The sequence below is a fragment of the Biomphalaria glabrata genome, chromosome 4 (assembly GCF_947242115.1).
Source record: "Biomphalaria glabrata chromosome 4, xgBioGlab47.1, whole genome shotgun sequence".
Taxonomy (NCBI): domain Eukaryota; kingdom Metazoa; phylum Mollusca; class Gastropoda; family Planorbidae; genus Biomphalaria; species Biomphalaria glabrata.
Window position 1 is genome coordinate 21992047 of NC_074714.1, and position 26101 is coordinate 22018147.

Here is a 26101-nt window from a genome sequence, read left to right on the forward strand (position 1 = left end):
CGGGAAGTTGGGTTGTCTACGAAGATCTGATTCATGAATTTGTGAACATGCACTATTTACATTAGATTTTTACCAAATTATTAAATTTTTACTACCTTTACTATTTTAACTGTGAATAGACCTTGATTTTAATGATTTAACTGTATAGAATTTAGCCCTTTTTATGTAGAGAGAAAGAGTAGTCCTTAAAGGAATGCAGGCACGACATGGCCTAAAATTGTGCCGATGTGCCTAAAACCAAAACCAAACCAAACCATCAAACCCTGCCCGCTCCCACCCCCCGTCGTCCTGCAGGAGGTTTGGACTAGGAAGTAAACTATCTTCAACTCTGAAGGAACATCCGAAACATATAAAGCAAACAAACAGTCAAATGTAAATTATTCCAAAGCTCCTAAAAAAATGTTTAAACATAACATTATTATGATTATTTCTGCCATGGCTTTGAGTTTTTTTATTTTCTTCCATCTAGTTGCACTTACTTTAAGTCCAAATGTCCACTGATCAGGATTGAATGAAGTATTGTACTGTAGAACATAGTACTTGATTGGGGCATAGTTGTAACTGCCGGGCATCCACAAGATGGTAGCGTTTTTATTGCAAAATATCCAACGTACATTGGTTGGTGGCTCTGGCCTGTCTAAAGTTTCCAAAAAAGATCATGAAAAAGAAAAACATTCTTCAAATTACAATTTAAAAAATACGACTAAAAAAAAAACAAAAAACAAAACAAGGAACTCATTCGATGAACTTCATCCCAACAAAAAAAAAACAACGTATTTTAAATGTTTGGTAGATTTCTTCATCACTGTACGAAAACTAAAATAGAACTACTCACTTATACTATTCATTAAAAAGTTAAAATTGTTTATTTTGAATATGTCAGGTTTGGGCTGGTACATTCCGTGTTCTGAACAATACATTTCTAGGTCATCTGGCAGAAGTCAAATATTTAAAACAAAAGTCACCTAATTCCTTCTTTTTAAGAGCAATTAATCCTATTGTGATAAGTAATGAATGATAAATAAAAAAAAATATTTTAGTCCGCCCCAAGTCCATCTTATCTTATCTTATTTTTGTAATACAGACGTTACTTCAAAAAAAGAAGATGATTACGTTCTACGAGTCATGCATTCAGTCATGCATATTAACCAATGACTTAAATTCTGCCAAGTCACTGGTTTTCCTGGCTAACTCAGGCAACTAATCCCACGCTCTAATAGCACTAGGGAAGAAGGAGTATTTGTACAAATCTGTCCTAGCATATGGGATGAGGAATGTGCCTTTATTAAACATTTACCTAAATGTGGGATTTTCAGTAATGTGTGTTCAAAATAAAAAGATATTTGAAATACCATAAAGGTTAAACTCTATATTCTCCTCTGTTGATGCTGGGTAGCAGGTCATGTGTGTCGCAAATATAGTCACAATATATAAGAACAAAGGAGATCGGAGTGATAGCAAAATTTATAGGGATATCTCCTCAGCATATTTGGCGAAATCTTTGCTAGAGTGGCACTATTCAGGGAAATTCAGGCTACAAGTTATGTCAGATCTACTATGGACACGACATCCTCTCTAAGACTACTGTAGGAAAAATTCCAAGAGAGACAGACCGCTATACATGTTGACCTAAAGCCTATTACATGGTCAGCAGTAGTGGCATTTCCAAGCTCATAAGAAAAACATTTGTACAGTATTAGGCGCTTCCACTTTGCGTGTTTGTGCAGATAAATCAAACGGAGGTAATTCTCATAAATAAAATCAAAGAACACAGGCAAAAGGCCAACACTAAAAGCTAGTCGACACTGACAGTGAATGTGGAACTTGAAGGTTAACGAAGGGGACCGTCGAATGTCGTCAAGCTCAATGTCTACGTTCTTCAAACCTGCCTCTCTCTAAAGCCTTCAAAAGTTTTCTGTTTACAACTTTCATGTTTTTTTTAAATTTGTCGCTACATCTTCTTATCTTATCTTATCTTATCCCATCATATAAAAATACAGACGTTACTTCAAAAAAGAAGATAATTACATCCTACGCGTCATGCATCTAGTCATGCATGTTAACCAATGACTAAATTTCTGCCAAGTCATTGGTTTTCCTGGCTAGCAGCCCATTCCATGATCTAATAGCACTAGGGAAGAAGGAGCATTTGTATAAATTTGTCCTAGCATATGGAACGAGGAATGTGCCTTTATCTTTGCGTCTTTTCTGAGTATTTTATTAGATGTTGTTTTTGTATTTGAAGATTATGGTTCAGTGTTTTATTTATGAGACATTTTTTTTCCAGACAAATTCCTAATCATGCCATAAAAAGAGTACGTTGTAGGCCCTTTGTCTTGTTAGTTTCGTCTGTTAAAGTCTCAAGTTAATCAAGTGTTGGGTGACATCAAACTCTGTTTTAACTGTACTGATGAGTTTCTGACATGGACTCTTCAGTAACAACGCTCATGTAGCTATAAAAGCAGACCACAGTGCGCTGTTCATTTATTGAGCACAGGGTTGGATTTAAAGAAGGGCAGTCGGGGCGTACAACTCCAGGAACCTACACAATAATGGGACCTCCACAAAAGAGATAAAAAAATAAATCCGAATTTCTACGGGAAAGAAACTTTTAATTTAAAAAAGAAATTTCTTTCGCATTTCTGCAGCTAGCAAAAGTGTCGTGAATAAGAAGCTTACTCTTGTAGCATCCTCGGAATAAGTAAATACAGCTCCGGATTTACGACAGCGAGTCTGCCTAGGTCCCTACCCTCCACCAGGTCGGCGGCCTGGTCGTGCGGTTTGCGCGGTGGGCTGTCGTTCGGATTTATCGATGGTCGAGGGTTCAAATCCTTCCCGATCCTATCCCCCGTCGTCTTGCGGGAGGTTTGGACTAGGAATTAAATATCTTCAACTGTGAAGGAACATTCGAAACATGTCAAACATTTTACAAAGTATAGGCTACATTTTTAAAACTAAAATATGCATATTAAATATTTTTTTTAAAAAGTAAAGTAAGATTAAATGTACAAGAGCTATATTTCTTTCTTCTAAAATGTAGCATGCTTTTAGATACCGGTCATAATTATTTGCATTCATAAGTGGTTTTTTATTATAGCTTTCAAAAAATTGTAAGGGCTTCTAACAAAATCGTGTTCGGGGCATGAACATTAAATCCGAACCTGATTAAGCATATCAGCCTTTCATGTTAATAAGCTGAAAACGTTGACAGTTCCTAGAGACGCCACATTCTTATGCATTGGGCAGAAGGCACAGGGGAAGGATATACAGAGAGAGAACCCGATAGCTCTCTCATTAAAACTGTTATACCAAATAATACCAACAAAATTTTTTCCGATGTACTTTGTTTGTATAATTATATATGTTAGATGATGTAAGTATTCAACAACCTTTAAAATTTCTATTTATACCTTAAAATAAAAAAAAAGTTTTTAGAAATTCATTATTGAAACAAACAATTTATGTATATAAACTCAACTGACCTTGGACTAACAATGAGGCAGACGCGGTCTGGTTTTCTAACCCGTTTGTCACAATACATGTGTAAGTTCCAGAGTCCCTGACTATGGGCTCCCAAATGACCAGTGAACCAGCGTATGTAGTCATTCTCTGATCGTAAAATGTTATAGGTCTTCCATCTTTTTGCCAAAATATTTTTAAATCAGAAATTTTCTCAGGGTCCGTCGAACCTGAACACGTGAATTGGGCCTCAGTTAGTGCGTAGACAGTAAGATCTTCTGGGAAGTGTTCTATTCGAGTCTTGCGACGTACTATCAGGGTTCCATTTGCTTCAGTCACATTGTAAATATTTTCTGCCTTACATTTGTAGAGTCCAGCGTCTGGAAGTACAACTTGCTGAAAACGAAATGTATAGATTTTTTTGTTTCTGTCTGAAATTATTTAAATTAGCGTCTTGTACCGCAAGCTTTGAAAGAATTGGAAGTTTTATTTACATATTTTCAATTAAAAAATGTATACTACAGAGCCTAGTAAAATGTTAACTAGAGATTTAAATTATATTATATAATTATATTATATAATATAGCGAGGTCAAGTATATTAAATAAACCAGCGTCTTCTAAAATAGAAATGTATTGTTAACTACATTTTTCCAGAATTAAATTATACAAAATCCATTATTAAATACATTATTACGAAAAGGGGTTTTAAACGATATATAAATTGCACAAGTTTCCTTTACAAATCGTTAACGAGGGTGTCATATGACCAGAACAACGACCAACCAACTTCATTTTTCCCCAAACTAATGTCAGGTACCCATTAGAGCTTAACGGACTCAGAAGAGCTCAAAGATACTGAAATTAAAAAAAAAAGTCTTCACTGGGATTTTAATCCATGACCCCGATTCGAAGCCAAGTGCTTCATAACTTAGCCACATATCTATATATTGCACTCTTTTAAGCTTATTCCGTAGTATGATACCATGCTCATTCTTTGACGCTTAAATGTTTTTCTGCTTTTGTAACTTTTTGTTTTGAAATTATCTCTAATACCGTCTCAGTCACGTCTCAGTCTCGCATGTAAATACCTTAATAAGTAGAGAGCCATTGGGTAAAATTCTGAAATGTTCACCTCCTGTTATTTCTACATTGTCTTTATACCAAGTAAGTCTTGGTTTGGGATTGCCTTTGTTTTCACAGGATAACTCTACTTGTTGTCCCTCTGCAGCCTCGGTTTCATTTTCCGGAGCGGTTGTGATATTCGGAGGACCAGCTATACATGAATAGTAATGTAAAAAAAAAAACTTTGACCTATTTAAATTTGGATAAACAAATAAAATATTATAACATTGATTAATCCGATAATAAATGATTTTAAATAGCTTATATTTACTCACTCAGTCTGTCTGGTAAAAAGTTTGAACAAATTTGAAATATAAATAATTAGTATATATTATTAGCATAAGTAATAAATTCGTATACAAATTGTGTGATTTCTATACTAACATTCGTCCAACCCACCTTTCTCGAAAGAGGGGTCGCCGGAGTGGGGGGGGGGTGCGATCGCCCCTAACCCCCACTCCCTGGATCCGCTAGTGGAACCAGCAAAGTGTAAAGTCGGTCCGAACAGAGAATTGAGTACAAGTCTAGGAAGAGGCGGAGAGTCAGAGGAGTCTAATATAGCGTTACAGAGTTGCGGCGAATTTATTTTTTTTACAGCCAGTCTTACGTTATTGCTAAGTGTACAGTATGGCTGTACTTAATTGGACATTAAAGTGTTACGTTAGTTTGGAGCCCTGAGTTGTCAAGTTCTATGAATTGGTTGTGTTGTGTGATGCAGTTTGCAGAGAGCCTTAATAGTCAGAATTGTTACTAAATTCTAACAAAGAAACAAAAAGGAAAACAATATGGAGAAATAAAGAGTAGCCTTAAAAAAAAAGTAAGAAAATAAAACAATGGAGTTTTGGGAAAGAAATCTGTGATAACTAGAAAAATAAAGTGGCATAACAAAACCTTTTTAAATTACAATATAGACTAGTACCACTGAATATCTCAAAGTCAGAGGTTATTTACACAGATAAAGTATGCGTGATGTTAGATTCAGGCCAATGTTCTTTTCACGAGGACATTCAATGACATCCTTAAGTTGATCATGTTGTTTGAAGTTTTGAAAATAAAAATAAATTCATGAATCGGGAAAGATAAACTTGGATAAATATCCAAATTTCAGTGGGGGATTTCAAAAGAGATTATTATTTTAAAACAATTAAATTAACATTCAACATTTAATTTCTTTGCTTCTCAGATTGGAGTCTATTGATAACGCTCTTTCTAGTGTTAAACTTTAAATTCAGGTTTTCACTTTACCAGAAACTTTCAAGTAAAAGTCTGCGAAGACGTATCCATGAATGTTAGAAGCGTTACATTGAATGACCATAAAGTCTGACAGCTCAACATTCTCCAGGACGATCTTATTCTCTTGAGGGTGTTTGAACCTCGGCCCAGCTATTCTAGGATCCATCACATCTGAAAAACATTTAATAGTTAGTGAGTTGGTTTAATTCTGTAAGAATTATCATTTAATTTTTGTTCTAGATCTCTCCAACATCGACGCTTGAATTGGTTTGGTCATGTCCGCCTATGGAAGCAGTGATCTTCAACCTTTCACCCAACGCCCCCTTTTGTATATTTTCTCTTTTAAAAATCTTTCCAGCGACCCCCCCCCACCCCCACCCTAACCCTAACCCTACCCCCCCCCCCCCATCAACAGGACAAACATCAATAATGAAAGTGAGAACACACATTGAAATAAAATTCCATTTATTTCTTTAGTCTTACTATGCCACTAATTGATTGTTAAATTTTAAACTGTATTAAGAAACAAAAAATTGTAGAGATTGCACATTGGAATTATCTGCAGTGTTGGGATATTTTTTTTTCAAATCGTTTAATAGTTCTCTTTTTAAATTTTTACACATTACTATTTTCTTAAAACTAAAATTTATATTTAATATGACTAGCTTTAATTATTGTTATTATTGAATTCACAATAAAAAGTAACAAGCCAACGGAAGTCTTGTGCCTTATGAAAAATGTCAAGTTTAAATAAATGAAAGCAAGACAAAAGTCTCTTCTAGTGGCTTCATTCAGTCTATCTCTTTGCTTACTCATTAAGTCTGTTACTCTATAAATGCACTTCTAAACACTTATCACCATTTCACCATCTATAACAATTCCAATTTTTGATTACAGTGTTGGTATTTATCAGGAGCATTTCAATTCAGCCCTATCTCTGTAGTGCATCCTCTCTTAAAGTTATTTTTAATAATAACATTAATAGAAACTCTTTTTGTTTCTGTTTAAAAAAATTCATTCATGTTTTAACTAGTAAATTTGTGACATTCTAGAAGCTAGTTGTCATTTCTTCATATAGCATTGTTAGATCAGTAAGATAGTAATGTCCTTATTCAGTTATTAATTCATCATCAAACCAGTTCTGAGAGATTGTAAAGCTCTTTTTATTATGTTAAAAGAGATTTAAAGTCTCAATAAAAGAAATTAAAGCTGAGCTCTGAATCAATGAAGGTCCATTTCTTTCCTTGCATCGCAGGTTCATTTCATTCATTTGCATTAGAAGTCTTCCATGTAAAACAATTTTTTAACCTTCTTTAAGTCATTACCAGTGGACGAATGTTCCAGTTTCTCGAAAAATTCCTAAAGAACATCAAAGAGCTCAAAACAACATTAAAGAGCTCAACAAAGTAAGCTTGACTATTCCCTATGGAAAGCAAGTGAATTTAAGAGGAATGAATGTATGGGCTAAAATTCACATGCACGAACTGTCGCCAACTTTGCATATCCAGAATCGGATTGATTCTGCCTCGACTGAAGAATTAACTGAAACCAGTGATTCATCCGAGAATATCCATTCTTTCAATACAGAATGAATCGTAATATAGTCATAATATTGTACCTGGTAATGGTATGCCGTTGATATACCATTCTATACTTGGTCTGGGGTCTCCAGCAGCTAGACACATAAATTCAGCTGTTTCATTAATACCCAGCTCAACGTTCTGTAACTCCTGCATGAAATAGGGCTTAGCTGGGAAACAAATCACACTGACTGTTAGGTTTATATATTAACAATTTTGGGCTTTTCTATGTTTCAATAAAATTGGTGATTTAGATACACAAGTTTTATCTTCGAGCATGATGATACGAAAAAAAATAAGATCAAATCAAAGCTGTGTTAGTCTTTCAATATTTGATTGTTAAAATGGTCACGTGACAGTGTTGTCACGTGCTCACCTTCTGAACGATTAGTATCGAGCCCAAACCCCCACTGACGACAGCCATTTTGATTTTCTTATATGTTAAATAGAACAGCTTCCTTTCATTCCAACATCTATGTTCATTAAAATGTTCATTTTTGTATGTTTATATATTGTAGAACGCTCACGCCTAAGTTTCTTAATGGACCAGCGACACATTGTAACAAAGCTTATATCAACCAACTCTGTCTGTCTGCATGTCCATCTGTCTGTCTGGTAATAAGTTTGAACATGTTTTTTCTCCCTTTTCCGTTCTAGGACTTTGCACTATTAATCATTGCATTGAGACCGACAAGACATGAATCAATAAAAAAAAAATAACCAATGACTTAATTAAATATTGGCGATTTTCTATATCGAAATAAGGGGAATAAAGGATACTTAATGAGAAATGTCGATGTATATATGGGTTTAATCCTTTTTTTAAAAGTTTTAACACTTTTTCTTCCAAATTCCCATTTTTGGACCAAGTTGAAATTTTGAACTGTTATTTATTGTCGATGACAATACACGAACGAATTAAAAAATTAACCAATTTGTTTGTCTAGTGTCCCTTATTAATTCATTATTTAGGTATTCAGATAAATTGTAAAGATTTGCGTGTATATTATTATTAATGGTTTATGTTTTATTTTGAAAGAAAAGTTTTTTTTTCTATTTCTTTTTAAAGGGCTTCAATAGTATGTAAACCAGGAGATAAGAATGGGTTACTACTTTTTATTTTCACTATTTCCATATCCATGTCTTAGTATTTAAATTAAATGGTATAAATGATTGCATCTAATAACGTAATATTGTTATATAAAAGATAACTCATATAAAAAGAAAAAAAATAATTTTATAACAGTTACTTACCTTGAACTCGAACTGTAAATGTTCGATTTTTGCGATCTAGGGAAAGTGGGTTAGTTGCCCAACATTCGTATAGCCCTGCGTCTTCAAACTGTAGATTGTTTATCTGTAACTCTTGTGTAGAGCTTGGAATAGTCACTCTCTCAGACATTGGTTCATTGTCTGTTCTGTCCCAGTGTACGTCAGGGGTGGGGCTGAGAGAAAGAGATCAAGAATTAAGCAACAGATACGTAAAGTTGTGAGCACCATTCTATCTATCTATCTATCTATCTATCTATCTCTATCTATCTATCTATCTATCTATCTATCTATCTATCTATCTATCTATCTATCTATCTATCTATCTATCTATCTATCTATCTATCAGTCTGTATGTCTGTCTATCTATCTATCTATCTATCTATCTATCTATCTATCTATCTATCTATCTATCTATCTATCTATCTATCTATCTATCTATCTATCTATCTATCTATCTATCAGTCTGTATGTCTGTCTATCTATCTATCTATCTATCTATCTATCTATCTATCTATCTATCTATCTATCTATCTATCTATCTATCTATCTATCTATCTATCTATCTATCTATCTATCTATCAGTCTGTCTGTCTGTCTATCTATCCATCTATCTATCAGTCTGTCTGTCTGTCTATCTATCTATCTATCTATCTATCTATCTATCTATCTATCTATCTATCTATCTATCTATCTATCTATCTATCCTATCCTATCCTATCCTATCCTATCCTATCTATCTATCTATCTATCTATCTATCTATCTATCTATCTATCTATCTATCTATCTATCTATCTATCTATCTATCTATCTATCTATCTATCTATCTATCTATCTATCTATCTATCTATCTATCTATCTATCTATCTATCTATCTATCAGTCTGTATGTCTGTCTATCTATCTATCTATCTATCTATCTATCTATCTATCTATCTATCTATCTATCTATCTATCTATCTATCTATCTATCTATCTATCTATCTATCTATCTATCAGTCTGTATGTCTGTCTATCTATCTATCTATCTATCTATCTATCTATCTATCTATCTATCTATCTATCTATCTATCTATCTATCTATCTATCTATCTATCTATCTATCTATCAGTCTGTCTGTCCTGTCTGTCTATCTATCCATCTATCTATCAGTCTGTCTGTCTGTCTATCTATCTATCTATCTATCTATCTATCTATCTATCTATCTATCTATCTATCTATCTATCTATCTATCTATCCTATCCTATCCTATCCTATCCTATCCTATCCTATCTATCTATCTATCTATCTATCTATCTATCTATCTATCTATCTATCTATCTATCTATCTATCTATCTATCTATCCTATCTATCTATCTATCTATCTATCTATCTATCTATCCTATCCTATCCTATCCTATCCTATCCTATCTATCTATCTATCTATCTATCTATCTATCTATCTATCTATCTATCTATCTATCTATCTATCTATCTATCTATCTATCTATCCTATCTATCTATCTATCTATCTATCTATCTATCTATCTATCTATCTATCTATCTATCCTATCTATCTATCTATCTATCTATCTATCTATCTATCTATCAATCTATCTAAAAATCTATCTATCTATCTATCTATCTATCTATCTATCTATCTATCTATCTATCTATCTATCAGTCTGTCTATCTACCTATCTATCTATTTATCTGTCTATATATCTATTTATCTATCTATCTATCTGTTTTTCTTTCCATATATCTGTCTGTCTATCTATCTGTCTTTTATCATGTAAGCAAATGTATACTTACTTTCCTGAAAATATACACTTGATAGTGAAAGTGGAGCCAAGTAGTCCAACTCTGTCATCCTGATCAGACCAAAAGTACTCCACTTTCATAAAGTCTTCAGTCACTGAAAACATTAAAGAATGTTTTATAAAATATTATTTTACAATTAAGTGACTGTACACATTTTTTTCAATTAATGGCCAGGTGGTAAAATCCTTCGTAGATTTCATGAGGAGCCGGGATGGAAATGGTCGTTAGAGGGGAAGATTAGGTCAATAGAAAAGTGAAAGTGTAGTTGTAGCACTTAGTTTGGATGAGTCATCAGTAATTAAATGTACAATAGGCCTTGACTAACAATAATAACTATGTGTCAACATACCAGAAGGGGACGACATATTATAAAGATATCTTGGAATATTAATTAGTAGCTTTTATTATTATAGATATGTTACTAATTCTGTTAACAAACTATGAATTCAACTCAAAAATTGAATGCCGAATTCTCCCACCCACCCACCCTACCAAGTCAGTCACTATACTTGAAAGGGGGGGGGCGACATAATCTACAAATAGTTAAAATATAAATAATCACCCTGGATCTGCATGTGAGTAACGGCAGTTGACGTTAGCCAAGCACTTATTTAGGATTATTTCTATTGTGAACCTATTAATTTCATTATATCATTTAAGAAGCCTTATGCTAGAATGTTCCGTTCAATTGTATTGTGTTACAAAAGATAACTAGTTGCCATGTTTTCATCATAAAAAAATATTCTCTGTTCGCTTTTATGTTTATGTTTTATCGTTCTGTTTTTTGGAATTTTCCCCCCAAAAAACTAAACAATGTCATGTACGCTATATTGACTTCCATTTTGACCACGAAATCAAACAAATTAAGTTAGAACGGAAGAGCTGTGCTGAACAGTAAACAAAAAATAGTATTAGACTTTATTTTAAACATCTAATATATAAAGTAGAAAGAAAGGCGTATGTATATATGGGTTTATGTGTGTCCCGCACAGAAATCAAAACCGTTTAACAAATCTTGATAAAATATGGCATAAATGCTCATTAAATCATTGCGGAGATCCTTGTGTATGTTTAATGTCCCACCCAAAACCAGAAGGGCCTAAAAATGAAAAAAAAACAACACCTAAATATATCTCTATTAAATAACTAAACTTCGTAACTACTCCTAATCCCACACCAAGGTCTGCAGGCAGTGGGTCATATCCGGCTAGTCTGATATATAAAGCAGAATGTAAGACGTATGTATGTATATATGTATGTATGTATGTATGTATGTATGTATGTATGCATGTCCCGTATAGAAATCAAAACTGTTTGACAAATCTTGAAAAAAAAAACTTGGCAGAAATGTTCCTTAGATCGTAGTGTGTGTGGGTGTGTGTGTGGAGAGAGGACTAAAAATAAAATAAAATACCTAAATGTATCTCTATTAAAGAGCTAAACTTTTAAAACAAATCGGGTAAACACGTTCTTACAGTTTTTATATTATCTCGTGAATATGTCGGCTAAAAGGGTAAACCTATTTTCATACTCTACTTCTTTTTCGTTGGAAAATAAAATGTCTAGGGAACATTCGTCGTGTTTGACATAGATCTAGGTCTAAAATAAAATATACTATATCAGGCCGCGGGTAGTATTTGGCTAGTCTTACAATAAAATGCGTAATGAATGCATCAAATAGCTAGCTATTTATAGTATAAGATGCCTATAAGATGCTTTTCTAATAAAATGCGACTCAAATAGCTTCTGACAACCAACTCACGGCTTTCACGTGTGGCTCAGATATTAAGTCCGGCGGAACTGCTTTCACTAACAGGAGAAGGGGTTAGTTTCTGGCAGAAGAGGCTCGTGAACTATTTCTGGCTACCTACCTAGGAAAAGAAAAACTCTGAATTCAGACCTCTACAGTCTTGCAGCTATACCCAATCATGGAAAACCCTTTGGAAAAATAGGAGCCAGCTCATCTCAAACCGAATGGGCACTTGCTGTTCCTTTGGATACATCAACTGCATGCAGAGGGGAAAACTGATGTGTGGGCAACATCGTTCTCGCCACAGCTAATGCCCAGGCATTCATCTCATTTTCGTGAGATGATCCATTGTCGTTTCGCGACTGAAAAGAGCCATATATACAAAGCTTATATTAACTCTGTGTGTCTGATAAAAAGTTCGTACACATTATTTCTCCGACACCCAATCTCGAATCAAGCTGAAATTCCTTACAATAATTTATTTTTCCTGACAACTCAAGAATCAATGAAAAACAAACTTATTAGTTAATTAAGTATTGGTATTTAATTATTTTGTTTGGTATCATTTAATAATTTGGTTGGTATCTCAAACAACGGCAAGAAATAGTACGTGACTGAAGCTAATTTAGTCCCTATTATTGATTGAGGCTTATTATAAATTTAATTACACGATTGATCCAAACTAATTGATACTCTTAATATAAGTTTTTTTTTATATATTTTTTTTCTTCATTTTGCTTGTTTGTATGTATCATTCATCTATACTATAAAGTAGAAAGTAAGGCGTATGCATGTATGTATGTATGTTTGTATGTCCCGCATAAAAATCAAAACCGTTTCAACAATCTTGATAAAACTTGGAATAAATGTTCTTTGGGAACTATCTGAAATCGTAAAATATGTATTGTAGCCCTTAAACAAAATGTTTGTTTGTTTATTAAATTTTTTATGTTTCGGATGTCCCTTCAGAGTTGAAGATAATTACTTCCTAGTCCAAACCTCCCGCAGGACGACGGGGGATGGGAGCGGGCAGGGTTTAAACCCGGGACCATCGATAAATCTGAATGACAGTCCAACGTACAAACCGCACGACCAGGCAGCCTTCCAAACAAACTTAAGACTCTCAAAAAAAAAAGTTGCCCAACTCTATGAAAGTATTGCCATTTCATGGAACTAGGCCATGTTTACCATATTTATTTCGAAAGGATCTAGATCTAGATCTAATTTTTAAAACTACACTTTGCACAGATCACGGGCGGATCCAGGGGGGCGGTAGGGGCGATCGCCTCCCCCCACTGTATGTACTGCCCTCCCCACTCTACCCCTCTGAGGGGGGGGCGGTCTTATTTTTATGGAGTATCATAGTTTGTGAACAAAATTAGTTGAATATCTATATAATATAAACTACGCATTGATATGTGAACCCATTGTATATTATGTCGTACCACACTCTAATCTCAAATTGTATCATTAGTAAATTTAAATGAAAAAGCGTTGTACCAGGTGGGAGGCGCGATACATGCAATCGCATTTCCCCCATCGGACAAATCAATACTTTTTCTTTTTGTATTATATTTAAGAAATTACAAAATTTAAAAAAAATACTGCCACTAATATAATTTATATATACTATAAATTAAATTCTTATATCGATTCGCCCCACCCATATTCTTTAATGCCAAATACAATCTTTAGCAGAAATTATTAAAGGGGCGAGGATTAATCTTCACTCTACCGCCCCTTCCATTTCCAGACAGAGTTTATGTAATGTCACATTAAGAAGAAATCTACCAAACATTTTAAATACGTTTTTTTTTTAAATTGCAGATCTTCTCTAGTCATGAGTACCTCACAAGCAGAGTGGTTAGCACGTCGGCCTGAGGAAGCGACAGCCACGAGTTCCAATTCACGTGGATTCTTTTTAATGCTTTTAAAAACCAATCAAAGTAAAATCCAGCCAGATATCCCTTTCTTTCTTCCCCCTCCACCCATTTTTTCCCACCTGGTCCAGACAAGTGATAGGACCTTAGCATAGTGAGAAAGCTAAAAGCATGAAATAGTGCTAAATAACAGAAAAATGGTAAAAAAATTATTAATCGCACAGATGTATTCTTGCTGATCTATATCTATTACAGAAAATTAATAACTTTATTGATCCAAACTAATTCAACAATTACACCTCTTATAAGATTTTTAAAAAAGTATTTTTTTTAGTGTTTTTTTTTTGTTATATATTTCACTAATTACAGTATAAATGGAAATTAATTAAATAAAAATTAATTTATTACAGCTAAGAAATATTTTAACTTCTACTTTTCAAACTCCAATTTCTCTTATATTATTTTCAACACTATACAGCGACAGAAAGTATTAGAAACGTTCTCAATACAATGTTCATGTGTGGGGTCTGGGGCATTAGAAGAGAATCTAAAGATTCAAAATGTAGGTGGAAAGTTGTAGCCGTCTTGTTTCTATTGGCCTCTTACCTCCTATTGGTGTGATGTAGTGTAGTGGACCCTGAGAGTTGCCTCTCGCAATTGTGTTGAGTGCCATACACGCATAAGGATTGCCACCATTGAAATCTTCTCTTTTGACGTTGGTTATCCTCAGACGATCTAGAAACACAAACATAGTTCAATAAAATAACGAAATTTCCTAATCTGTATTTATAAGCGTAAAATCCCTCACTCACTTGCAAGAACGCTCACACTTACCGTGGAAGAAAAAATACGTCAAAATGTCACCTGTTAAAACGTGCCTTAGGTCTAGAACAACGAAGATAATTTCAGGATCGAAACCGCAAAACGAGGGGGGGGGAGAAATTAACCAAAAACGATGTATTTATTGATTTATTTATTTGCAATTTCGACCCAATACGTTGTTGTTGTTTCTCAGCCGACATACTGAAAAGTACACGGTTAAACTTCATTCTGAAAAGTACACGGTTAAACTTCATTCTGAAAAGTACACGGTTAAACTTCATTCTGAAAAGTACACGGTTAAACTTCATTCTCCCTTGAAACGTTAATTGCATTCTTTTTGGCTTTGTAGACATTGTATTCCTTTATCTTCTCAATTGTCTTATGTCTATTAAAAATAATGACTAAACACTGCTAGAGATATTTAAAACTTACATTCTCTGTCCATGGTGACTCTGGAGTCATAATTGACAACATTATAACCTCCTTGGGCTGTTTTAGTTATCCAGAAGACACTGGCAGGAGGAACACTTTCTGGTGGTACACAGGGAAGTGTGTAAGGTCTTCCCAATGATGGTGTATGGTAAGTAGGTCTTGCAAAAGCAAAACTTGCCAGTTTGGCCTGCCTCAAATTCACTTTTTTACTAGCAGACCTTCCAAAATCATTTTTAGCAAAACATTGATATATTCCCTCATCTCTGTCTTCTGGACTATAAAAAACGAGTGTTCCAGCTTGTAGAACTCTATCTATCATTCCGTCTTCATCTTTTGGAGAGTACGTGATGTCATTTCTGGTCCATTCAAAGCTTTAAAAAAGAAAATATTCAGCAAGTTAATTCAAGGTTATTGAAATATGTCTCCCCATCATTCAAACAAAAAAAAAATATCTATCTAAAAGAAAACATTGCAAAGGCCCGGATAATAAAGGGGGAGGTTTGATCATGGGGCTAGCAATTCAACTCTGAAAAACTTTTAGTTTGAGATATTGATAGACAAACGACTATAGTCGAACAGTGAAATGAAATGTTTTTGTTTGTTTGTTTGTTTCTGTGCATAATATTTCCTGGCTAGTTGTATTAACTTTTACCTCCTTCCTAAGTTGTAAAATATTTTTTAATGTTTCAGATGTTTTTTTCAGACTTGAAGATAATTTACATCCTAGCCAAAACCTCTCGAAGGAATGTTTACGTACTGGTTATGAACCTGGGACCATCGAGACGATCGAACCACAGTCCAGCGCGCATAACGCACCACCAGACAGCCATTCTTTAAATTTACCATTACTTATCATTTAATAGGCCTGCATAAGTTTAAATAGATACAAGCATACACATATCAATATACTATCAGAGCCAAACGTCTATAGAAATACATTCTATTCTTAATATCTAGATATATACACGTATACTGTCAGTGGCGCACGCAGGAATGGCCAAAGACGTAGCACCGACTTTCTTGGTATTAGAATATTAAAGGAAAAAAACTGGTCCCCCCCCCCTTTTCATACGCATGCGATATTAAATACCCTGAAAAATTATTCAAACAAATATATTTTGAAGCGAATGTTCAGATCGGGAATATATATAATATTTTACGGCGCGTCTTTCATACTTATAGCATACTCAGTGTGCTGTGGTCAGTGGCGTAGCTAGGGGAGAAGTAGGGATGGGTCTAAATTTAAAAGTTTCTCAGGGCCTCAAATGAGTTTCCTATTTTTTCTTACATGAAATATTAAATATTACTCCACTGCGATGTAATCGTGCTACTCCACTTGTTGTAGTGACCCTTTTGCATGTATTCCATACAGACTAACTCTTTCTGTGCGTGAGCTACTCTCAGGGAGTACCTTCTATAGCTCTGACTAGTACGGTGTTACTCTCAGGAAGTAACTTTGTTTATAGGATTTGTTTCATTATCATTAGGCTTCTTAAAAATTTATAAATATTCATATATGTATATATATATATATATAGTTTCATGACCTAAAAACCATAAACATGAGATCAAATTATTGACTCTACACGTAGTTAAGTTTATCCCTGCTGCTAGTCCCTTCCTACGGTCGATTAAACAAAAAAAAAGCTGCAGACGTCGACAGTAGCTGCCAAAACTGTCAATGCTTCTCGTGGCGATGAACAAGCTGGCGATGAACGCTTTTCACGTTCCAGCTCTTTTATCGTTTTAGGATGTAGCCAAAACAGGCTGAACTCAGCATTATTATTGCTCGAAAAGTGAGACGTCAATAAAGAAACTAACGAATCAAGATACGAATGTAAAGCGCGTGTTTTGTAATAACTTCCAAAATCCAAAAAATATGGTTTTTGCTCGTTGTGACGCTCGACTGCAAATTCAAGACAGCACCAAATCAAGACAGTACCAAATCAAGACATCACCAAATCAAGACCAAGTTTGTCTGCCAGCAGTCTCGCCTTACTTGGCATGTCATCCCTGAAGTGTTCCTCAGCATGCTCAAGTTACTTTTGATTATGCCAATGAGATAGCTGATGAGCTGTTCAGCGGCCTTTTGTTAAGTTTGATAGTCTGCAACATCAGAGTAACTGGTTCAAGAACAGATCAATAATTGATGACAATGAAAAGACAAATCAAAAACACGTGAGTAGGAGCAGGCACTTGTTACGTCTGCAGTTTGTCTGGTTTCACTCAGCCGTTATTTTAAGATCCGAGAAACAGTCAAAGATCTCAAAGTTGTGACTTAAAGCTTGAATGGATTCGAATTTCTCAGTACATTTTGTCTCACACAAGAAAGGTTAATTTAGCACCAAAGCTCTCGCTTGAGACAGTTACGGAAGAAATAGTCTTCTTGGTGACAATAACAACTAACAGCATTACGTATTCTGAAACGTAATTTGGGTAATTGATCGCAAGGTTAATTCTGTGAGACGCGCAACATAGGCTGCTTTTGAATATTTTTCATGAATCCTTGCCTAACACAGTTCTGAGTGCCAGCCTTCACGGGCAGCCATTGTAGCCAAGTAGTTTGTCCATGTCTATACTTAATGTATTCTTTGATAGTGCTTCCTCTGAACAACAGGAACAAAGCCTTCTCGAATACAATCGCCATCAACAAACCGAACGCCTAAAGACAGGGCCGGAGATATATGCAGTTTGATCAACAAAATACCCAGCCAATGCAGTTAATTCATGATGATGATGCTCAATTTTTAGCGGCCCCCGAAATGGGAAAAGACGCTATTAGTTTTGTGCTGCCAAGTCTGTCCGTCTATTTTTTTCTTTTCTGAAAGTGAAAAGCTATTTTTTTAAATCACGTATGCAAGCAGTTTTTTTCATAAAAATACACCATTTTTACAACTATTCACGATTAATAGTAACAAACACTGGAGGCTCTTTAGTAGGGGAGATATCTATTTACCATATTTTTAACACATTTATGCAAATCGTTTTAGAATTTTTGTCAAAGAATTTTTTTTTAATGTATTTCTAAGTTAAATAAGTTCTGTCATACTAACTACTACATTTACAAAAAAAAAAAAAGGTTTTCTTTTTTTTAAAGAGAAAAAATCTATTTAGTATGCATATAAGTTGGGCAAAACAACAGTTAATAAGTAGGTTTTCATATTAACACGTGAACTGTAGCGCGGCTATATGGCTGTACAATTCCAAACTAAGGGATTTTATTTATTTTTTTTTACGGAATTTTTTTTTACTCTTCAGGATTTGAATAAGAGATTGACCCTTTACAAAACAATTAGATATTCATTATAATACATTAGTTAGGCCAGGTTCACATCTAGCCACACATTCACTTTCACCTATCCTTTGATCTGCTGGACTGCTGGGGCACCACACAAGATTTGTCAACCTTCTTTCTCCATTCTTCTCTGTCATTTGTCTTTAATAGAATTTCATTCTGATCTTCTTTCTGAAAATATTGCAACCTGCCTTTTTACCTTCCTGGGTCGACCACTTCGGGGGCCGATTTTGAGTTTGTGTTTCCACAAACCTTTCCTTTGTAACCTTGGATTTTTTTTTTTTGTTTCTTACCCCTGTCAGTTCTCCGTTGTGACTCGGACGAACGTTCTTATATCGACTACTATCGTAACCTGGTGCACTTGTTTAAACTGCTATTTTATCGAGCGCTAACACCCACCGCAAGTCCACAAGACGTAAATACATTTAATAAGATGACTCCACTCTTCACTCTTCACTCTTGTTCAATGCAATTTTTAAAATTTATCACATCGATAGACAGCTGGCAAGAATTTCTACTCCAATGAAAAAAAAAAACGTATTATATTATAGGTCTTAATTAAATATAAAAATAACTATAATTATGTGCCAATGAAAACATATCGTCTAACGACGACAAACGTGCCATAGAATATTTCACTCCCTTTATAGTGCAAAGAATTGCAAGCCTATAGTAAAGTGAATATGATCGCCAATCAACTCCTGATTAACTACTCTATTTTATTACAATAAAAGCTTATCCTTACAACTGTACTTATGTGGAAGCACTACGTGTTAAATTTCTACTTAGAAGTTAATAGATTTGAAGAATCCAGAGCACGTACATTGTCGGCCATGGATTCCTAATAAGCCAGGGCTAGTCTACTCCAACATCAATGTATCCTTACAACCCCGGACTTCACTAGTAGCACTTCTTGTTCACTTGCTACTTAGATTTTAATTGATTCGATGGTGTAAAAAATTGTCTAGAATTTAGCTACTCAGAATCCAGGGGGGGGGAAGCAAGTGCACCCACTTGCACCCCCTGCTCGCGCCCATGTATACTATTCTTTAACAAATAACAAAACGTTTTCAAACAACCAACTTTAAAAAATGATGTATAATTGTCAACAAAGGCTAAACTAGCCTAAACTATTACACTGTGTGAGTTTTATTAATATCAATATAAAAATATATTGTGAATTCCAATATTAAATCTACTTACGAAGGTTTAGGTTCACCATCTGCCTCACAAGGAAGTTCAACTTTTTCTCCAGCCTTGTAGTAAACATTATCATCTGGTTGGTTGTATATTCTAGGAGGGCGTGACACTAAAGCAAGAAGTGTTTTAAGAATTTAATTCTCACTTGTAAATAAGTAATGTATCACAAAATAAGTAATGTATCACAAAATAAGTAATGTATCACAAAATAAGTAATGTATCACAAAATAAGTAATGTATCACAAAATAAGTAATGTATCACAAAATAAGTAATGTATCACAAAATAAGTAATGTATCACAAAATAAGTAATGTATCACAAAATAAGTAATGTATCACAAAATAAGTAATGTATCACAAAATAAGTAATGTATCACAAAATAAGTAATGTATCACAAAATAAGTAATGTATCACAAAATAAGTAATGTATCACAAAATAAGTAATGTATCACAAAATAAGTAATGTATCACAAAATAAGTAATGTATCACAAAATAAGTAATGTATCACAAAATTGCGTAGACTTGTAACTAAAAATAAAGGGTGCCTCTGACTCCACTTAACTCTAATTGGTATCTGACTTTGGTTGGGGAAAGTAAAGGCTGTTAGTCGTTATGCTGGCCACATGACCCTGCTCGTTAACCGTTGGCCAATGAACATTAACTGCCCTATAGATCGCAAGGTCGGAAAGGGGAACGTTACTACTTTTTACTTTTAAACTCTTAATGGATATTATTCCAAGAATGGAAGATCAAAAATCGGCTTCCAGAGCTGAAACCGTAGAATAACTAAAGTGAAGGATTTAAAGCAGGGTCTAGGAAAGAGATATTTGCTCTTTATCCACTTCTCTGTCTTCACTTAACTGGAAAGTCAAAGCACTTCTATTTATTGTTGGATCACGACTCATTGAATTGTTCCAACGACAAGCCCAGAGGCCTTGCCTCGCAAGGGATTCCTTTGTATTCCTACAATGTACCACCACTAACCATGCAAGGCCGCCACAGCAGCGTGCGAACTATATCTACTTTAATCCTCACCACTTGCAATCTGTTAGGTACTATTGAAAGTCTAATGGAGATAATAGTTATTTCAAGTGCCTATATCTATCACAGATGCATATACATGCACGAACTGTGGCAAACTCTGCAGCTCCAGAATTGGCTTGATCAGTCAATCCAGATTCTGGCCCATCTCAAGACGTAACCAAAGCCAGTGACTCATCTGGGCGCATCCATTGTCTTCCGAGACAGAAGGAGCCATATATATATATATATATATATATATATATATATATATATATATATATATATATATATATATATATATATACTTTAAAGGACGTTTCCATAATAGTTCCACTCAGAGACATCCGATGTACATCCAAGGTATGTACTTACTTACTTAGATCCTCCCGCGCCGTTAGGCACATTGGGCTGCAAGATCTTTCACTGGTAATGTCTGAAGTCTCTTCCCACCTGGTGTCCACTGCTCTGAGGTCTCAAATTGTGGCGCCAAGTTATACGCCAAGTTAGCGCTTTCTCCGTACAGGCCTCTATGTCATAGCAACTTTTGATATGCGTAATTCATTTTGTCGGAGAATGTTCCGCTAGAGGCGTCATTTTGGGGTGGCGAATAGGGTACCACCCCAGTGCGTCTGTTGACGGTCTCTTAATATGACATTCTCTTAGCACTGTCAGCTTATGAAACTAGACTAGCTCTCATAAACGAGGACGTCTTACTCAATATATTGCAAGCTTTTCCAGCATCTCTACCTATTACCATGAGAGCTATCGATAAAGGGTGTCCTAAAACCTTATTGCCAGTACCTACGTAATTTGTAGATGATTCCTTTTCTTTATGATGAAGTTCATTGAGGCAATGAGTCAACGTTGTATTAATAAAAAAACAAAAGCACAAAAATAAACGCAGGGAAGCAGTCCAACAGTTTCTGTACAATGACCAATAATGAAGGATATAAAACCAGAATCTGTTTTTGTGAAATCCTTATTCAAACATTGGTTAAAAATACTCATTAGTAAATATTCAATAAGCTGCTCCTATATTTGTATGGATTCATAGGTAATTAGGATCAGTGTTTGTCCACTCGCAAAAAGGATTCAATACCCTATCGGGAATATCCATGTGAAGAATGTCTTCAAATCTTTGGTTTAGATCACAGTAGTGAGGGAGAAGTTAATTATTATTACAATTGTCCGATCAGATAAACTTGTTTTAGTGAATAGTTATTTAATTTGATGCAATTTTCATCTTCCTGCGGACCCCCCTACGGTCGTTTCGAGGACCCGTGCCTTAGATGAACCTCGTTTGAGAAAGTGCCTCTAGTGCCATAAAAAAAACGGCGTTGTAGACTGTAAAAACAATAGTAATACACCCATTCATCTCTCGTATCTGGGAGTAGTCACACTTGATATATGCTCCTGATTACTCATACTAAATGATGTTACAGATCACTATGATACCACGGCGGAACAATGAATCCTACTTTGATTCAAACCAGGGAAAATATGCTCATAGAGAGGCCATTTCGGTCCTACACTGCGAAACAACAGTTAGTTTTGGTGTTTTTTTTAGACTGCAACACGTAAGTCACGTTGTAGGCACGTGGTGAGACATCCTCCCACATACACTTTATTTGTTAGAGTCATCCTTTAAATGAATCCACTTATCATTTAAAAGTGAATTATTACTTTTAAATAGTCCTTTTACAAATTAAGATACTTAACTGTGGGAAAACAGACGGCATTAAAATTATTTTTAAGATAAGATAAGATAATTTTTATTGATCTAATAAAATGGAAATTCAGTTTGACTACAATTGACAACCTCAGTGTAACTACTGTACAATAACAATATAAATGCAAATACGAACAATATTCACACACGAAACTCATAGCCAGCTCTTTATAAATTAGACTTCTATGTACACCTTGATGACGACAGATGATCTTGTAACAATCTGACCGAAAGTGGGATAAAGGAGTTTTAAAATCTTTCTGTTTTAGTCCTGATGGAAAGAAGACGACCACTTCGTTCAGATCTTATGTAACAGTGGTTTAATGGGTGCAGGTTGTCTTTAAGAATCGTGAGAGATTTGGAAAGGCATCTTTCTTGAAAAAGCTCTTCAAGAGATGGTAGCTGCGTTCGAGTGATATACGATGCTTATTTAATTAGTCTATTTAGTCTAAGTCTTTGTGCCAGTGAAGTATTATTGTTAATAGATTATTGTTTTATCGATGTTAAATTTCCTTAGCTTTCTAAGATAGAAGAGACGTTGGTGAATTTTGGTGTAAAGGTTTTGACAGTGTTTAATCCATTTCAGTTTGTTGTTGATGGTTGTACCTCGGTATTTATATTCTTGCACTTGTTTTACGGTTTGGTTGTTTATCTGAATTTCTGCAAGATGGCCTTTATGTTTCCTAAAATCTATTATCATTTATTTAGTTTTCTATCTATACACCATTGGTAAAAAGTGTTAATTGTTGAATGGTACAGATTTTCGTGACCTGAAACATTTTCTACAACATATATATCTATATGACAACAAGATTACAAAGAGAGTTTGTGTTACACAAACTCAGAGGCGGCCCCCGTCGAAGTCGGATCCCTGTCGGATCTGCATATTCGCAAATAATATTCAAGAGGTGATTTAATTTTGATGTAAAATGTTTTACACGTTTCGGATGTTCCTTCAGAGTTGAAGATAATGGGAGCGGGCAGGGTTTGAACCCTGGGCCATCCATAAATCTGAACGACAGTCCAGCGCGCAAACCGCACGACCAGGCAGCCATCCGATGGTCAAAAGTAATAATGTTTCAAAGATTCATTTGCCGTAAATTTAAATTTAAATTTAATAAAAAAATAGTAGATTAGTTTTAGTATATTAAAACATTACAATATTGATCAAAACGTTTGGAAATGAAAATCTACACTTTTTTTTTACACTTTAAGTTTAGAAATTGAAATTCTACATCTTAATCTAGTCTATTTTAGTCTAAACTAGATCTAGAAATTCTAGATCTTGACTCTAAAATAATTTTAATTAGAATATAAATCCAGATCTAGATATTGTGTAATAAAAATCTAGATCTAGTTTAAAAAATCTAGATTAGATCTAAATCAAGATATCATTCCTTTTTTAAACGCGAGTCACATAACGAGGCTTAATAAACATTACTATACCGAGTTCTTTTTTCATTTCATTTGAAGAATTAATTCCATATAACGTCAGAGGGAAAAAAAAAACACTACGTCACACGGCCTAGCTAGACTAAAAATCGCCTTCATCTATAAGAGCCATTTATCGAGTGTTCATAGACTTTGGTGCACCGAGTGCTTCTTTAAGCATTTCATTTAAACAATTCATTCCATATGACGTCAAAGGAAAAAAAAACACTACGTCACACGGCCTAGCTAGAATAAAAATCGCCTTCATCATTACGAGCCTTTTATCGAGTGTTCATAGACATTGGTGCACCGAGTGCGTTCTTTTAGCATTTCATTTAAAGAATTCATTCCATATGACGTCAAAGGAAAAAAAAACACTACGTCACACGGCCTAGCTAGACTAAAAATCACCTTTATCAACACGAGCCATTTCTCGAGTGTTCATAGACATTGGTGCACCGAGTGCGTTCTTTTAGCATTTCATTTAAAGAATTCATTCCATGTGACGTCAAAGGAAAAAAAAACACTACGTCACACGGCTTAGTTAGACTAAAATATGTTTTCATTAATACAAGCCATTTTTTCGAGGGTTAATAGACATTGGCGCACCGAGTGCGTTCTTTTAACATTATATTTAAAGAGTCCATTCATATGACGTCAAAGAAAAAAAATTCCATTACCTCACAATAGGCTAGTACCGGTACCATAAAAAAAAAATGTCTTTATTTACATGAGATATTTAACGAGGGTTCATAGACATTGGTGCACTGAGTTCTAATAGATATTATTTAAAAAGGATCAAAGCCACATTGTTTTTGCGTTTTGTCTGTCAGTCGGTCTGTCCTTTATCTTGATATAAAAAAAAACAACTAAAAGTTATTAAAAATTGATTAACCTTTATTTTACGTTTCAAAACATCGCAATAATTTTTAGGTATGAACACAATTGAAAAGTTTATATAATAGATTGTTCCGGATGTTTGTATAAATAGTAAAAGAAAAAGAGAATTTCAGATAAATGTAATACCGTTAATTAAATTTTTTGGATGGTCTCGTATAAAAATTAGATGTTCTACAGCCACGTGGAGAGATTTTCATACCTAACTTTGGTGTTTGGATTCTGTTTTCCTTAAAAATCGGAACATAATATTAACGATAATTAGATTTTTTAATGTTTTAGGTAGAAAGTTAAATGTACTGTAAGAGAGTAGTGAGTTAAAATATTTTTCATAAAAATCCGTAAAAACATTATTTCGTAAATGAGAAGATTATTTGTTTATTAATTAGAAGAGGGAGTTCAAACAATTATTTGGCGTTAGTAGATTTTTAAATAAATTCGGAAATTTCTGGCGACGATTTGTAAGAAACAAAATCCGGAACTTTCTTTATCGATTACAAAACTTCTATGTTATGTTTTACAAGAAAATTAAATGTCTAAAAAGTAATTTTCAGTAATCAATTCTAGTAAATTACTTTTTTTAAAAGCCTTATGCGATTTCAAACAATCATTACGCATAATTCATGTTTTATAAAACAATATCCGGAACATTTTTACAATTAATGAAATATAAGTCAGTATAGAGATTATGATTTAGCATTAATATGCTATTTACATAAAAAACGGAACAACATATTATTGATAATGTGTTTTTGCAACGTTTAAGCATGGAAATTGAATGTAATATAAGTTAGAAGAGCAAACAAACATTTGTTGGCGTTGATTAGTTTTGCACAAAAAAATCCGGAACAATCAATTTTAGATACTTAAAACTATTGAGATGTTATGGGAGGAACATTAAAGGGTAAATTAGATTTTCAATAGCTTTTAGAGTTCTAGTTTTTTAAATCTAATCGTGACGGACAGACCGACCAACAGACAAAACGCACAAAAATAAGCTTCTTTTATTCGGATGGGGGCACTAAACAAAAAATAAATAAAATCTGATTTTTAAAAAAAGTTTAAGGAATTGGTTTAGCACCTGATCATGTTGCGACGTTACGCTACTGCACGAAAATCGCTGCATAAAAAGTCCATTTAAAAAAATGTGCGTGATATTTACATACAAAGTG

At 34.3% G+C, this 26101-nt stretch overlaps 1 protein-coding gene across 2 annotated transcripts in view; it reads right to left on the reverse strand.

The window, feature by feature from the left end:
• LOC106054099 (neuroglian-like) overlaps positions 1 to 26101 on the reverse strand; it is a 61852-nt gene that overhangs the window by 29751 nt on the left and 6000 nt on the right. For both annotated transcript variants that reach the window (XM_056026066.1, XM_056026067.1), the window contains 10 exons: positions 19852 to 19957; positions 15354 to 15724; positions 14706 to 14834; positions 10461 to 10563; positions 8651 to 8841; positions 7435 to 7566; positions 5829 to 5987; positions 4550 to 4734; positions 3483 to 3855; positions 480 to 637 (listed from right to left, as the gene is read on the reverse strand). In XM_056026066.1, the coding sequence (XP_055882041.1) occupies positions 480 to 637; positions 3483 to 3855; positions 4550 to 4734; positions 5829 to 5987; positions 7435 to 7566; positions 8651 to 8841; positions 10461 to 10563; positions 14706 to 14834; positions 15354 to 15724; positions 19852 to 19957 (1907 nt within the window). The remainder of the gene's footprint in view (positions 1 to 479; positions 638 to 3482; positions 3856 to 4549; positions 4735 to 5828; positions 5988 to 7434; positions 7567 to 8650; positions 8842 to 10460; positions 10564 to 14705; positions 14835 to 15353; positions 15725 to 19851; positions 19958 to 26101) is intronic.